The sequence below is a fragment of the Ciona intestinalis genome, chromosome 10, assembly GCF_000224145.3.
Source record: "Ciona intestinalis chromosome 10, KH, whole genome shotgun sequence".
Taxonomy (NCBI): Eukaryota; Metazoa; Chordata; class Ascidiacea; order Phlebobranchia; family Cionidae; genus Ciona; species Ciona intestinalis.
The window spans coordinates 3,024,749-3,042,489 of record NC_020175.2 but is presented as its reverse complement, the minus strand read 5'-3'; the positions used below and the strand labels follow the sequence as shown (position 1 = coordinate 3,042,489).

The 17,741-nt window shown below is 36.2% G+C and overlaps 1 protein-coding gene across 1 annotated transcript; it reads left to right on the top strand.

Annotated features, from left to right (window-relative positions):
* Positions 1-9,064: 9,064 nt before the first annotated feature.
* Positions 9,065-11,816, top strand: LOC100179588. The gene is made up of 2 exons (XM_002130666.4): positions 9,065-10,427; positions 10,487-11,816. The coding sequence occupies exons 1-2, from the start codon at positions 9,386-9,388 to the stop codon at positions 11,728-11,730; spliced, it is 2,286 nt and encodes a 761-aa protein (XP_002130702.1). The 5' UTR covers positions 9,065-9,385; the 3' UTR covers positions 11,731-11,816.
* The last annotated feature ends 5,925 nt before the right edge of the window (positions 11,817-17,741 follow it).

Sequence of the window (17,741 nt, the reverse complement as noted above, 5' to 3'; positions counted from 1 at the left end):
CTTTCTGCTAGCACTTATACGCTATATTTCATGACCCTGTTTTTAATAATTAACAACGCTATTTTAGAGTCTTGAGGATGAAGGTATTTTATTTTGTAAATATACTTTTTTTGTGAATATATACTATGTCCTACAGTAGGGTGGGGGAAGATGGGACACCTTTTTATTCCGTTTTCTCGTTTGATTTGGTAGTAAAGAACATTCAAAGAAATATAAAAGTGTATCCTCGCGACTTCCATAGACCGTTGTAAATTGTTTAAAACATGAACAGAAAATTTGGATATTATATGGTAAAGGTGTCCCGTCTTCCCCCGTCCTACAATATTTTACTCCACCCTTCTATATTTAAGTTCTTAATATGAACAAATGAGATTTATTTATCATGGCATGGTGGGCAACAACAGTCAGTCTAACATGTGTTTTCTGTTTCAAACACCTTGTGCTCAACCACAAATTTCCACGTATATAACTTAGTGATTGATTTTTAGGGTTTTAAATTAAATTGTTTGTAAGAATGACAATATTAATATTTATTGTGTTCAATTTTTCGTATGTATATGTAACAGCAGATATATGTATTGGCTACTTCTACTTCGCTAGTTAATTATTTTTTCGAACTAGTAATATTGTTAAACACTCCAAAAGTGTAGTTAGACCAGCGGTTCCCAACCTTTTTGGTGCCGTGACCCTTTTATAACATTTGCCAAGTTGCGGTGACCCCAAGGATAAAATTAGTTGGGTCGCTTTTGAAAGTTATGTAGGCTAGGCTAGCTATCGTAGGCTACCTATGGTTGATGCCGGGAATTCAATAAAATCGCGACCTCAAGTCCAACTTTTGCTTAAATGCATTTCAGCAATCAGCAATTAAATTTTTATTTTCATGGTAAAGGCCTTTGTGACGTAATGAATTACCTGAAATCAAACGAGTAAATCCTGTAATGAGGCCCAGGGTGTTCTGGTTTGTCTAGTACTCTAGTAAAATCGCGATGCGCTCTGTGGTGAGCTGCCCATTGTTAGGAGTTAACTTTCTAAATTTCTAAACTAATGAAATTCTAAACTTCTCAGAAGGCCTCAGGTGACCCCAGGCAAATTGTCAGGCGACCCCAGTTGGGGTCGCGACCCACAGGTTGGGAACCGCTGAGTTAGACCACTCTAAAATTTTTTCCAAATTATTCATTAAAATCAAGAGATTTTTTCTAATCAATGTTTAGACGTTTCTTCATTCTCTACAAATATCCTCTCACCTTCCTCATCTTGTTCTCGAAGAGGAGTTCCTCATGATCCTGCATCCATTGTACAACGTGGTTGTACTTGGAAACAATGGTGCGGAGACGAGTGGATCGTGTTTGGAGGACCGAGCTGTCCACGGATCTCAGAAGAGATTTTACAGAAGGCGGAATCACAACCTGACAAGAAATTATAATATTTATAAAGCGAAAATCATGTGTTTTTAAAAAATGGAAAAGAAGGGAATCAGTAGCAAGACAATAGTCGAAAAACAGTGGTTTAACGGCATTTAAAAAGCAGGAAAACCACAGTTTTAATTTAACTAGTAAAAAAAATTAAAACCCAATGAGACCGGTTATACTACAAATGAACCAACTTAAAAAATTGTTATCTCTTGTTGTAGCAGCTTTTACCACTGAAAAGTTAATATATGTATGGTAGAATGGGGAAAGACAGGACATCTTTCCAATCTATTTTCTTGTCGCAGTCGGTAGTAAACAAAAATATTCAATGAATTATAAAACTGTATCCTCACGACACCCATACACACATATACAATAATTTTGAAAAAATATCCCTCACAACACCCATAGGTCGTTGTTAATTGTTTAAAACACGATCAGGGTATTTAAATATTATGTGCTAAAGGTGTCCCATCTTCCCCTACCCTACTATATATTGAAATAGCTAAACAACTCACATTGTGTGGTGGCTTTTGTAGGTAATGAACATCTCTTAACATTTCCAGCAATTGCGAATCCAGGTTCACCTTTAACCCTGCGACCTTTTGACCTTTGTCTTCGGGGTCAAGCGGCACTTCAAGGTCGGGGTCGGAAGGGTCTCGAGGGGTATCGGAAACCCATAACTGTGACTGATCACGTGATGTGTTGAGCTGTTCAACTGCCAGTATTGCTTGCTTCAACCTATCCCTGCATTTAATTCTTTATATATACCAAATAATCAAAAACAACCAAAATAAAATGCTACAGTAATGATCTGGTGCTACGGAAACGTAACCAACAAAAATCAAGTCCAACCACTAGTAGTAATAGAGAAATATATTTCGCCTAAAGGGCATCGTCAGTCTCTGCAAAAGAAGCGTATAAAAATACAGCAAAGTAATGGAATGGAGAAAACCAAGGAACACAAACACCTGCATCTACGAACATTAAAAACAACAGAACGGGAGAGGCACGCTGGACAAACAGAGGAAAGCAGAATTTATTACAAGTCATTAAAATGCTACAGAGAATGAATGTAACTAACTTTGTTTGCGCTTAGCTGGAAAACGGCAGTCGTTATAACACGAGTTTTCTGTTTCATACACCTCGTGCCAGCTTACGAGTTACCATGTATGTTACTTTGTGAGTGATTATTTTTATGAATTTTTTTCATTTTTTTATGTATGGCTGATAACTTGGAAAACCTATTAGTGACCACTGGGTTGGAGCAATCGCCGTTAAGTGTCTTGCCCAGGCAACATGCACCTACAATGGTACCAGCGAGGAACGTTGAACATGCAACACAGAATTTAGCTTGCTATACTTTTAGATACATTTGTCATATATCAGCCAAAAAGTTGAAACTAAAAGTATTGTTTTTATACCAGAAAAGTCACTTTATCTATTACATTGGGGGATACCACCAGCAGAATATAATTCTCTTTATACAGTTAATACATGAATCTGAAAAATATACATAAAAAGCTGATTTCTTCAGGATAATTTTGTTTACCAATACTTTATATAGGGATACTATATAATATACATTATTCAATAATGCATATATTATTGTTCATAACCTTTAAATATTACATGAAAATCATAAGAATGTCTATTTATTTATGTAAACTAGTTAAAAGGTTGCAGTCACTCACCTCAGGTCAGAGTCCACACTTCTGGACCACAGAGTAATCAGTCTTGTTTCATATTTTTCCACCTCATTCATTGTTTCTGTATACGCATCACGTAGCTGCCAGCCGAGGTCACTTTCAAGTGCATGAGGGCAAACTTGACGGACTTTGGCCATGGGGACACCAACACGTTGTTTCATTGATCGAACCTGCAATTTAAAATGATTTTTACTATGTTTTTAGCGTGATACCAGTTTTAGACTGTGAATTTTTCGTGTGCACTACCAAGGTATTTTATTTTCTCAAAAAATATTAAGATATCCCTGCCCCTGCTACACTCGGAGTTACACAATATGTGTAAACAACTGTTGTTTCGTCCCTATATCCTGTCTTTTCGTTTAAAATATATATTTAAATGTTAGCTACCGTAATGGAAGAGACAAATAAAGATATTATTATAGTGGGGTGGGGAAGATGGGACACAATTTTATTCTATTTTCTCGTCCCATTTGATAGTAAACAAAGAACATTTAACTAATTATAAAACCGTATCCTCACGACTCCCATAAATCGTTGTTAATTGTTTAAAATACAATTAGAATATTTGGACCTTATGTGGAAAAGGTGTCCTATCTTCCCCCACAGTACTTTATTATATACGTTGGAGCAATGTCATACAGCTTACAACATCAAAAATATATCATAATATTTCACCCAAAAATACCAAAACCACTCACCCATACAAGCTTGCTAACAGTTGGCGGCATATTTAGGTGACAAGGTACGTTTGGTAGAGAGGATTCAAACATGGATTTGACGCAACGGAATTCTTTAGTGAGTTCTATAATCAAGCTATGGTTTTCTGTTTGTAGTTCTTTTTGTAGCAGTTCGCGAGCACTGATGCCTTCAAACACCTCCAGCACCCTGGATAGTAAGTCATATTTATAGATACAGGAATTCGAGAAATTTGACAATTTATTTTGTGATGATTAGATTTTTTGGAACTCAAGTTTTGAGAAAAAAATTTGAAAAAAAAAACCTAACGCCGGTAATTTTTTACCTGTTTTTTTAACGACTTTTAACACCTGGAAAAATTTTAACAACTAATTTTGTAATCTTAGTTTTTTTTGCAAACCAGCTCAAGTTTTGAGAAAAAGATTATATTAAACCCCAAAATAAAATTTTTCAGTAAAGCCTATGACCACTTCATTTTTAAAAATACTTTTTAAACAAATTTTCACACTTCAGGTCACAGAAGCTTTTTAATACGTGTCCAGTTACACACATCCCTACTTTTAATGTCGCAAAAAAATATTTTAAAGTACTACACTAAGTGTTAAAAAATACTTAGGCATGATTTTTTTCTTTTTAATAATTAATTTTTTTGTGTAGTAATTTTTAATTTTGCAAAAAAAGTGCGAGTTGCTTTGGTTACAAGTTATGTCAAAAACATTAAAGAACCAATGATTTTGTGTGTATTGTTGACAAATTTATTTAGCAACTTTTTTAATATTAATTCGTATTTTTTCTGTATTTATATAGTTTTGAAATTAAAAACACAAAAACATTAAAGAACCAACGATTTTGTGAGTTTTGTTGACAAATTTATTTAGCAACTTTTTTAATATTAATTCGTATTTTTTCTGTATTTATAAAGTTTTGAAATTATATGACACATAAAATAGTAAACTTCTATTATATGACACATAAAATAGTAAACTTCCCACCTTAAGTGTGACATTGCATTTGGGCAGTTCTTTATGGACTTTCGTAGCACATCAGCAAGTCTGTGTTCCAGTGTTTTTATAACTGACCGATAATTGAAAAACGCCTTTTCAAAATGTTGTTTCTCATCAATAGTCAGCACGTCATGGTTGTGACTTGTAAAGTCACGTATTGTGCGAATAAAAACCTAAAGAATGAGTAAGAAGGTAAAGCTGTTTCAAAATGAAAAATGAAATATAGTAGGATGGGAGAAGATGGGACACCTTTTTATTATATTTTCTCGACTCATTTGATAGTAAACAAAGAACATTTAAAGAATTATAAAATTGTATCCCCACAACTCCCATAGACCGTTCAGTTCCATTAATTGTTTAAAATATGATCAGGATATTATGTGCTAAAGGCGTCCCGTCTTCCCTCCTACCAAATACTAAAAAACAGTCAGGAATACGAAATGATTTTTAAGCTAAAAATGATTGTTAAGCTATTTTGTAAAAAATTTTAAACTTATTATTTTAAACTATCTGTAAATGCTTTTAACCTGGTGTATATCTGAGATGAGCGCATCCAGGGCACGAGAACCCGCTCCTCCGATCTTTGCTGCTTCCTCAAGAGTAAGGAAGTGTCTGGTTGTTTCCACAAGATCCAGAAGATCATTACATCGCTCTACGAAGCGACTGAGCCCGTTAAAGCATCGGTCATTACGAGCAGGCCAAGCTGAATCAACCCAGTGACCTTCTTCATCTAAAATCAAAGTCCCACAATTTTATACGGGCCACAAACTCTCATTTTTAGAATTTGTTCAATATACATATTAAATGAATCGAAAGAATGGCGTACAAAAGCTTCCTGGGTGTTGCGGTAATGGCCAAATCTGGCCTAAATCCCACGCAAGTCCACAAAAAGGACCTCACCCATATAGAAAAATATTAATACCATAAAAACATACAAGTACAAAAAAAGCACATTAAATAGATATAACAAAAAGAAGCCAGAAAAAAATAACGAACGAAGCGGGAAAAAGTTAGTGTAACAATTCTAAATTTTTTTTTTAACAAACACTCTGTTTAATTTACCAATTTCTACCATAAAATCAAAATCACATTAAACAGATCAACCAAGAGCTTACCCTCGTGATCTCGTTGATCAACCCTTGATAACCACTGTTGGTACCCAGTAGGTCCGTACATTTTCGCTCGAAAGAGAACGTTTTTATCTTTTGGTCGTAATCGAGCCATTGTGATAACTGTGGATTCAATTTTCTCGGTGTTGTAGGCATTCGCTCTTTCCTAAATGAAAAATAGGGTAATGTAGATAGATTTTATATAACGAATGAAGAAAAGGAATATTCGCAGAAATAGTCCGCGGGTGGAGTCCTACGGGTCGAGAATCGGGACAGAAAACGGGACTTGGTCGGAACACCAGAGTCGGAACATGAATAAAGAACACTACAGCGAGCACATCACTTCCGGACGTACAAGGGTGCTGGGGTAATGGGGTAATGGGCCAAGTCTAGCCTAAATCCCAGGTCCTCACGGACCTCACCCATACAGAATAGAAATAGAATATAACGAATAAATGAAATTTTTTTCGTCATTTCGTCTTGATAACGAAAAACAAGAGAGTTAAAAACAAATGTAGTAACGGTAAAACAACAGTTGTTAAAACACGCTTTATGATAATACTAAAAAGAAATAATGTTTTGGATAAAAGGCGGGACCGTTACAAATTAAAGAGTATACAATATTAAAATTAAGTAAATAACATTTGATTAAGCATATTAAAATTCTAAATGTAAGAAAAGTGTGCATTAGGACACAACCTGTACACGATGGGGGGTGTTTAAATTAGAAATACAGTTTTCTTACTTTAAAATCAAGGTAGGTTCCTCGGAATGCTGCACACAGTCGTAGTGCATCCTTTAATGCAATATATGAGTGCTGTGTGTCTTCAAATGGATTGTCACCCACCAAGCTTCGGGCTCTGGCAACAACCTGATGCAAGGAGAAAAGAAACGCAAATAAATCAGTGTATAAAGCCCCGTACAATCGAATTATGTCGCATAAACAAGAGTCATTTCATTGCGTTTTACTTCTATTATAAACCAGAGATGAAAAAAACTTTTAAGTAATTGTTTATATGTATTAAAAAAAGTGACCCAGTTTTTAAGTTTGATAATTGCAATGTTTAAAATATTTGTTGCTGGGGTAAACAATCAGTTAACTTATCCCCATTAGGTTGGTCTGTAAGATTCCTATGTTGATAAAATAACTCAGGTTTATATAGGGACTCTGCTATAATAATGTTATAATTTTTATAAATAAAATATGCATCAAGGTGGCTGTACACAGTATCCGGAAATCCTCCGTTTTATCTGTTTTGTCCGGATTTCACTGCCGCATGCGGAACTCGGTAATGGGTTTGCATACGACTTCGCAAGCGAATTCGGATACTGTGTACAGCCATCTTTAGAGAAATTTGGCCAAAGTATATTAAAAACTAACCTCATCAGAAAGCATTTTTAGAAGTTGGGCAAATGGTTTCGGGTCGTGGTAATAATCTGAGTGTTTCCAGATTAATAACACAGTATGAAGAAGTGGGGGGAACACTGAAAATAGAAACTTAACGTTTAAACTTGTGATATAATGTTTTTTGATGATTGTACTTTCTATAGTGGGGTGGGGGAAGATGGGACTCCTTTAGCACAAAATATAGTGTTTTAAACAATTAACAACGGGGTATGAAAGTCGCAAGGACAAGGTTTTATAATTCTTTGAATGTTCTTTGTTTACTACCAAAATGTACGAGAAAATAGAATGAAAAGGTGTCCCATCTTCCCCCATCCTACTATATGTAAATTATATGTACTACCTCTGATTATTGGTTTTTAAAAATACGTTATATTTTATTACTAATTGGTAGTTATGGTAGGGCAGGGGAAGATGGGACAGTTTTTTATTCTATTTTCTTGTCCCATTTGGTAGTAAACAAAAAAAGTTCAACGATAACGAAACCGTATCCTCACAACTCCCATAGAACGTTGGTAATTGTTTAAAACACTATCAGGATATTTATCTAATGTGTGCTAAAGGTGTCCTATCTTTCCCCAGCCTACTATATGTAGCGTTGTATAGCGGGTGCAAAGCTCCTTGAAAGGAGGGCCTCTTAAAAGTAGTTTAATTAAGGGGTATGGTTTCACAGCTTGGTGCAATCGCGGTAGAAACGTAAATAAAACATTGGAATTTTTAACGGTCACCTTTTAGCATTCGGTCGACAGACGACGTTCTGTACATGTCTTGTATCCATGGCAACACGGTAGCAAAACACCGCAGACGTGCTTTAGCTGCTTCGAGCGCGTGTTCTATTTCCTCTCGTACTTCGCCGAACGACCTGGCGTACGCGCTACCAGCTTGGTTGAGGTTAAGTAGAATGTCGGTGGCGACGGGCGCTATATAAACAAAACTGTTGTTAATTTAGGTAACTTATAAGTCAGGTTTGGGCGGGAATAAAAGTTACGAACTAATTGTCTGTCGCCGTGATAAAGTGGTTAACGCGCCTGCCTCTAACCCAGAGGTAATGAACTTAGGTTCGTCGCTGCTATCATTGTTGTATGTGTCCTTGGGCAAGCCACATTACGACAATTGCTCCAACCCAGTGGTCAGTAATGTGTTTTCCAAATTATAAGCCATACATAAAAAAGGGAAAAAATAATAATCACCCACATAGTAAATACATGGTAACTCGTACACTGTATAAAACAGAACACTCGTGTTATAACGACTTTCGCTTTCTGACCACGCGAGGATAAAGTACATTACATACATACAATTAAAAATAATTTCACTTCTTTGGGTGAAGCGTAAAGCTCTAGTGTAAATGCAACAAAAACTCGGTGGCATGTAGAAAATTAAACCATGCAGACCTAAAACGGCCATCGCAAAAGCCACGAATGCAATATCAAAAAGCACGCGGAGGGAAATACCCAAAACGTCACGTTAACTATGCTAACTTTCTCTTCGTGCGTTCGCGAGAAAGCCTTTTTTTCTGTAATACCTACGTGCCTTTGCTCTCCTTTCTCTTTCGCGAACCATCCGTATTTCTTCGGCGCGGCTATGGAATTGAATTGAGCATAAACCAAGTTTGCGTAAGACAAATTGTTTTATCCACAACAACTGATAAAAATTTGTAAATCCCACATAAATATCATTCTCATTATGATATAACGGACAACATACATTATTTACGTATATTACTTCGTCACTCTGGTTCCTGTATTTCAAAACGGCGATATTAGCAAACGTGATTTATTAAAAAAACATATTTTAGTAAGCAAATATTCATTTGCTGTAAAAGTTAACTCCAACAAATAATTTATGGCAACACCCGAAATTCACCGCGGCTTTTGCCAAATGCCACAGATTTGGAAACACTACACGTTCGACGCATTCAGCATTGAAATAGCCAACGCCATAGCGCCATTGCTTATGCTTGTTAAGGCAGTGTCCTAAGTTTCTAACTTCGTAACTAACAAAACACGTCCATTTTGACGACGAATCAAACCAGAAGTTGTGGCCAGCAAGAATGGTCAAAGCATGTGTGGTTGAGAGATGGAATCTACCAGAAATTGGATATGAACAGAACGAGAAAGGCAACGTGACGAAAATCTACTGCAAACTGTGCAAACAGGTTTATGCTGACCAATATGAAATTACGGTTCACGGAGCAGTTGTAAATCAAATGCGAAAATGGGTTGATGGTACTGGAGTCATAAAAAAATTCAATGCAATAAAACATTTAGAGAGTTCTGGCCAGCACAGAACTGCTGTACTGCAACTAGGAGAAGCAGCAAATACCCAGGATGGCTCTCCAGGCCCATCCAAAAACACTGTTCCAATTAATCGAAGACAGATAAAGGAAATACTAAATGAAGAGCAAAAACAACAGTTAATCAAAAAATTTCAGGTTGTGCATTTCATGGCGGCAAATACACTTTCGTTTAGACTCTACCCAACAGTTTGCCAGTTTCTCTCCAATAAAGAAACATTTGATATCAATCTTGGATTAGGTTATCGTAACGACAAAGCAGCATCCGAAATTTTGCAATATTTGTCTCAAGCTATACTGGAAAAGGATATTACAGAGCCACTAAATACTAGATCTAGATTATACTTCAGTATTTTATTTGATGGTTGTTCTAGTGCAAAAAAACCTAATGATAAAAAAGAAGTATTCGTAATTAAAACTTGCCAAGGTGGTGTGCCAACATTTGATGTTTTATCAATCGAGGACCTCGAAGATATCGACGCTGCTGGTTTTAAAGCGGCCCTGAATAAATCTGTACAAAAAGCTGGCTTTACTTTCATTCGGCAGCAACGAGAAATTGGATTGGGGGGAGATGCGACCGCCACAAATAAGGCTGTACATCGTCTTGAAAGAGAAGATTTAGGCGACCATGTAGTAATGGTGTCGTGTCCCTCTCATAAGGTTGAGATGGCAATCCACCAAGCATTTGATTCAAGTGCAGCCAGCAAAGAAGCTAATGAACTTATGACAATGGTGTATGGCCTATTCAAGAGTTCGTCTCTAAGGTGGAGGCTGTTTAAAAGAACCGCAGCTTTTCTAGGTAGGATTTTATGCATGTTTAACATTTTATCTTTATTTTAACTACTTATCTTTCTACAGGTATGCCTCATCTTAGATTTAAACCTTGTTTTAATCTAAGTGGTTCAAGCTGGGTTGGCCATCAGATCACAGCTATTGAAACATTTCTATTTAACTTACCAACACTGATAGAATTTTGTTCAGACCAACTCTCTTCTCCACATAACAACATAATGAAAAAGGACAAAGCCAGGTTGGAAGGAGTGATGAGAAAATGCACTTCTTTAAAGAGCATTATCATGCTAGCTGTCAAACACGATGTGTTAAATATGGTTAAGCCATGCTCTCTTGCATTAAAAGATGTAAACTTGCTCATGCCCTGTACTATTACAGCAGTTCAAGCATTTATGTCATCTATTACATGCTTGATGGAAAATCTACAGAACGATGGTGGAAAAGCTCTTAATGACAGCTCTGCATTTCAGTTCCTTCACACAAATGTTCTTCCCAACATACAAGAATCTGAGGATTCTTCAACATATAGTTTTCATAGTCACAAATTGAGTGAGTGCACTGGTGGCCTGGATGCAACCTTACAAGCAGTATCAGAAGAATTGCGCACAGTGGCTCATGAATTAGTTGAATCACTAACAAGCAGGCTGCAAAATCTGACCAAAGATCCAATCTTTGTAAACGCAGCAATGGTGTTAGATGTGGCATCTTATGGAGCAATGTCAGTACAAGAAATAAGGAAAGCATATTCTGTGGTGGAGGAGAGATTTCATCAACCTTTAACCAATAATAAGTGTATTTTTGGAAGAGTGGAGACAGAGATACGTACAATACAAAGCCATCGCATGCTTTTCCTCAAGCAGTCTTCAAATGAGGTTGCTTGGCAACAATTGTTTCGTTTGAAGAAAAAGTTACAAATTAGTAATGCTTTGCAAATTGTTGAAATTTGTATGGTGCTTCCTTTTACAAATGCTAAAGTGGAACATATATTTTCCTCTTTTACTAAAAAACAACGCAGCGAACGCTTAAACAACAAATCAGAGCTAGCTTTATTGAGAATATGTGGGAAAGATAGTGGTTATGAAAAGCAGGACTACTCCCATGCTGTCAATCTCTTTCTAACTGCTTTTCCTGATGGCAAAACCAGGAAAAAGACAAGGAGACTTGAAGGGTATGATATGGCACGGAAGAAATCTAAGTTAAACCAAGACGATCAACCAGCATTACCAGTGGTAAATATTAAAGATGTTTCCACTGGTGATATATCAAGTGAAGCATGGACCAGTGACAGTGACAATGAAAAAGATGTTTAATTTTAAAACATAACTTGAACTACAGAAATGTGAATACACACGTTTTATATTTGTTAGTAAATAAAAACAAGCTTTCAAGTTTTCAACATGTTTTTATGTTGTAGTTTTTTAAAACGGACTGATTTAATTGAAAAAAACACCTTTAACTAATATAGGGTCAAACAAAATAAGAAATAAATTATAATTAATAAGACAAAGCCTGCCAAAAACTAGTTTTTTTGCATTAATAGTGCAACAGCATACAACTCGCACAGTATGTCAAATTAAACAAAAATGGAATTTATATGTAAAAGTCGAAAATTTGCTCTTTTCTGAATAATAAACATTATTACAGAAGCCTTTTAGACATCAATACAGAAAATTAGGTATAGCCTTTGCCTGCAGTCATATAAAATGGCAAACTACTTTACATTAGAAGTTCTTAGGCATTCATGGCAAAAATACTTTTTTAGCTAAATAGGGTTTAATTACTAATTTATCATGTCGGTTGCATTTTGAATGCGATGCATTTATGGTTGCCCCACCAAAACTCACCATCTAGCTGTTGTAAAATAAAAAACTTACCATCAAGCTGTTGTAAAATGGAAAACTTACGATCTAGCTGTTGTAAAATAAAAAAACTTACTATCTAGCTGTTGTAAAATAAAAAAAACTTACCATCTAGCTGTTGTAAAATAAAAAAACATACCATCTAGTTGTTGTAAAATAAAAAAACGTACCATCTAGCTGTTTTAAAACAAAAAAAACATACCATCTAGCTGTTGTAAAATAAAAAACTTACCATCTAGCTGTTGTAAAATAAAAAACTTACCATCTAGCTGTTGTAAAATGGAGGTTGCATGTTGAATATGTTGTTCCCACATCTCAAGCTCATGGTGTGGCCTGATGGGTTCATTAGCTTCTTTACTTAATTTCCTGCAATAGATACATGTATTGTGTGTGCCAGAATTAAAGGCACCAAACCTGGGGTGGCAGGTTTCGTTGCTACCATTGTGGGCGTATGTGTCCTTGGGCAAGACACTTAACGGCAATTGCTCAAACCCAGTGGTCACTAATGGGTTGTCCAAATTATCAGCCACACATAAAAAAATGAAAAAATCCACAAAAAAAGAATCACCCACGATTCCACGAAGTAACATACTTGGTAACTCATAGGCTGGCACGAGGTGTATAAATACTCGTTTTATAACAACTGTCGTTTTCCAGCCACGCAAGGATAAAGTAAGTTACATTCATTCTCACATAACAGACAAAAATTATAACACTAGGATTTGCAGGGTTTTAGGAATTAAGCGTCTCACCCAAGGACACATATACCCATCAACAAGCCTTGAACTCATCACCTTTACTTTAAACGGTAAAAATACTAACTTTGTAGCGGTAAGTGAGTCATGACGTAGCACGTTACGAATTTGACGAATCCAACCAACAACTGCTGATTCCAAAACATGGATGACGGCAGGTTGACGCTGTTGAAACACAGCAGCTTCTGCTAGAACTTCAATACATGGGAGGGGTAGGGTTACCTGGGGTAATGTTGTGACTAAGTTATTTGGGAAAAAGGCTGTTACAAAAATAGATTCATTTTAGACGGTTGAATGCTTTCTAAATGTTGAATATTATGATATAGTAAGATGGGACCCTTTTAGCACATAATATACAAATATCTTGATCGTGTTTTAAACAATTAACGACAGTCCATGGAAGTCGTGAGGATGCGGTTTTACAATTCTTTGAATGTTCTTTGTTCACTACTAAATGCGACAAGAAAATAAAATGCAAAGGTGTCCCATCTTTTCCCACCTTATTATATTTATAATAGTTGCTGCAAATTTATTCTTACAATTAATTTTAAAAGTGGTTGCATAGTTTTATTATGTGAGGTATATATTGCAACAAATTTGCCGGAAAATAATGAAACGTGAATTTTCACATACCGCTCCATCAAGGACACCTCTTGAAACTTCCAGGTTGCCTAGCAACCGGTGCAAGATATCCATTAGTTTATCCGAAGTGATGACGAGACCTTCTCCTGCTGCTTCCAACATCAGTTCTGTGTCCGTACAAAGAAGAGGAAGGAAGATGTCCCTATAAATCAGAGATAATGATGAAGACGTTTCAACATTCCGACAATTCATTTAATGTTAACATAATTTTAGCCAATATTACTGTCCATTAATACTTAACCATTGACCATTGCTTGTTCTATATGGGTGAGTTTATACTGCGAGGCATACCATGGTATCTGAGATAGGCCACAGCTGCTTCATTACACTGACAATAAATAACCTATCCATATCAAACTAAGCTAATCTTCTTTATTAACCAAAAAAACAGATTAGATGTTGAGTTACGTAATGCAATGTATTACATTTATCACACATGGTGATGTCCTGTGGTATGGGAACACTATGGAGTTACAAATTTTTAAGTAACCAATCACATGTAAAATTATTGTAATTTTAAAAGCACACCGAATCATAGTGGTTAGATTAGGGCAGCCTTTCTTAACAAAGGGTAAATTTAAATGAGCTGTCAATCAAGGGGGTAAATTAGCCCTAACCTAATCCACATCAGTTGACGGGACAGTAAAATTGCGCCAGTTATAGGTATTAGTTGCTTAAATGAGCACTATTTCATATATTGGGGTAAATCTGATATTCATCTTTGTTAAAAAGGTAAAACATACAAAAAAGATTAAGAACGGCTGGGTAAGAGTATCCATACAAGTAAAATATAACATACCTGACAAACAAATCAGCATGAGGTAAAACCTCTGACCAGTCAAGACAGGTGACTCCATCATCAAAATTTCCTGCGTGTAACTGTGATGCTGTACCAGTCTTTACAAAGCAAAGACATTTTTCAGACACCTAAAATATATATAAGAAGAATTGTAAAAAATCCTAAGCATGAATTTTTTTAAAGAAATGTATGTTTCTAGCTATATATGTATAATATCCTAATAGTGGATGGGAAAATTCATCCCTATAAAATTTAGTTTGATCCTACACATACAGTTTAAAGGCATGCTGCAAGAAAAATGTTTTGATAAAACTGCTATGTACCAAGAACTGAAATAATCACTTACAAAGAAACATACATGGTAACTCGTAAGCTGGCACGAGGTGTATGAACAACTTTGTTATAACGACTGTCGTTTTCTGACCACACAAGTATAAAGTAAGTTACATTTATTCATACTAAGGACTGTAGTCACAGTACCTGGTCTGAATGTTCCTTATTTAATTTACCCCTTCGTGGCGGGACAAGGACAGTCCTTATAACACAAGTATTCTGTTTCACACACCTTGTGCCCAGTTACGATTTACCTTGTATGTGATTTTTTGAATTATTTCATTATGTGTTACATATGGCTGAAAACTGGGATTTTCCATAAGTGACCATTTGAGCAATTGTCCTTTAAGTGTCTTGCCCAAGGACACATAGTATGCAAACCATGGTAGTAGCGTCATGTCTTAATTCTTTAACGGTAACCTCTGGATTAGAGGCAGCAGCGCCAATCCTTGCGCTATGGCGCCGGACAGTGTATGTAAAGTTGTTCTTTTCTACATACGTTTTTCTATTATAACATGTCCGGCGCCGTGGTATAGTGGTTAGCGCGCCTGCCTGTAACCCAGAGGGTATGGGTTCAAGGCTCGACGTTGCTACCATTGTGTATGGGTTTTCTAAATTATCAGCCATAAATAAAAAAATTAAAAAATTCCCCCAAAAGAATAATCACCTACAAAGTAACATACATGGTAACTCATCAGCTGGAACGAGGTGTTAAACCCGTGTGATAACGACTGTCGTTTTCTGGCCACGCAAGGATAAAGTAAGTTACACTCATTTATTCATTCATTCATTCAACATAATAGCCACCTTCTTTGGTGAAAATGTTGACACTCTAATTCCCCCTTTATCTTCCGTCAAGGTATACACAAACAAGTGATGTGCTTCGTCATTAGAGAAGAATTCTAGCACAGTTGCTTTTGATTCATCTCGAATGAAAAGCGATTTCAGGTCATCAGCACGAGGTCTTAGGGACGTTGAGATTCGTAATTCAAGCCACCGAAATCGTTCGTCTGTGTCCATTTTCGTGAGGTTACAACTGTGTCATGTCTTTTTGCCAAAAATAGGGTTCTATATTAAAAAGCCTGAGATTGTTGATACAGAAGGTCTGAAACTGATTGGAAAATGTAGAAAAAACATGGATAATTTGTTTCCTATTTGAAAAAGTTAAAAACGGGATTTATAAGAAGAGGTTATTTTGGGACACTTTAGTCATTTAATGAAGGTAATTTTTCGCCAAGGAATGTTTGATAAGGTAAATATAACCTACTTAATGCCTTCCTGAAAAAGAAAAGGGAAAATAAAATCCAACAAGTTCGTTTAAACCCATTGCAAAGGTCACAGTTTTATTAGCTTTTGGAATCACAATAGCGTGGCAGTTGAACTTCTCGGTGTTTCTATGACTTTGACGGCAACATAATACTGACTTTTTGTACAATTTATTGAACTAGCTTTATAATTAAGTACTAATTTAATACAGAAATGCTCTGTAGACAATTCAAAAGTTGCCTCAAACATTACAATAACAACGTGCAAACAATCGGGTCAGGTGTCAACGCTTCGCGTCTAAGTTGCCAGGAGTGATTTGTAGGTGGCGCACTTTAGAGAAATAAAGGGGCTTCGTTGATGATTTTTTGAAGAGAAGTGTTCTCTATTATAAATAGTTCCCGTAAAATACTGGTCAGAAAGTTTATTGGTAATCACATTTATAACGGCCAAATACCAAATCTAATTGGAAAGCCGCACCCGCTAAAAATTTAATATTTCTGAAATATATTTTTCCTTAGTATTAATATTTGTCTTAAAAAATCATTTACGGAATTTCATACCTGCCACCTGGTACCACCATACAATACTAACTCACTTTCTGCAACTACACAACCGACTCTGAACCATGACGTCTTCACGTGTCCCGAGCTCTGTACCCGCACCTCCATCAACAGAAATCCGACTCCAACAGAACAGTAACGACTAAATAACAAGTGCGGAATACGTTGGACCGTGAGAATACCAAATAATACTCTAACATTTGTTTTAGTCATCCAATGGGTACCCGTAAAAGTTAGATTAAAAAAATAACCCAACTTGCCCCATGTCCCAACATACCCCACCCTACTATATGACAACTTTAGTTGGTATAGAACAGGTTCTGTGGTGTTTGACAGTTCAAACCTGCAACAAGTGCTTGACAAAAAATGATAAGTTTTTGCCGCAGATTGTTAACTGCAGCCGGTACGACCTCACAAACCGGACACGAAATAAACAATTTAACCGTATGCTGGTAGAAATAGAATTTTCAAATGCATTGCAACTTTCGTGACACAAAAGATTCCGATTTTTTTAAATAACCTGCAGGTTTCATATATATTATATGGTGAGAGATCGTGAGACACCGCGCTTATATATTTAAATTTGTAAGTAATTGTTTTGTTATTTTTATACGATAGCTGAGACAACCCTCGTGTCTTTGGTGTCGCAATAAAACAAAGGGGAACTTCACGCAATATAAAAAGAAATATAAAGAACTTGACACGGGGGTGTGTACATACCCTTTTGATCTCCCCATTGTGGCACATACATCTAAGGTCTCAAAGAGTAGAAAAGTGAAGTTTCGAGAATGATAGAATCCCCGAGAGCAGGGCTTCAGTTTATCTTTAGCACATCTGAATAAGCAAAGTCCTGGCCTATGATACAGAGAAATAGCAAGAACAAAGGCGCGAGAAAGGTAGGCCTATATATTTTAAAACTTCGCTAGCCTACTACGTTCCATTATCAAGTTCAACGATCAGCAGCGTTGTCACAATTTACATTTATTATTGCAATATGTTGACTGAAGAACAACTCAGAATGTTACGAAGCGCAGTGGTTTACGATCCAAGTAAAGTTCCAAATGATCTACCCGACTTTAACGTGACGAATGACAGAAGTATGGAGCA

Coding starts and splice junctions, on each gene's coding strand:
- LOC100179588 (XM_002130666.4), top strand. CDS start 9,386: ATGGTCAAAGCATGTGTGGTTGAGAGATGGAATCTACCAGAAATTGGA. Junction 10,428..10,486: donor AAGAACCGCAGCTTTTCTAG/GTAGGATTTTAT, acceptor ATCTTTCTACAG/GTATGCCTCATCTTAGATTT.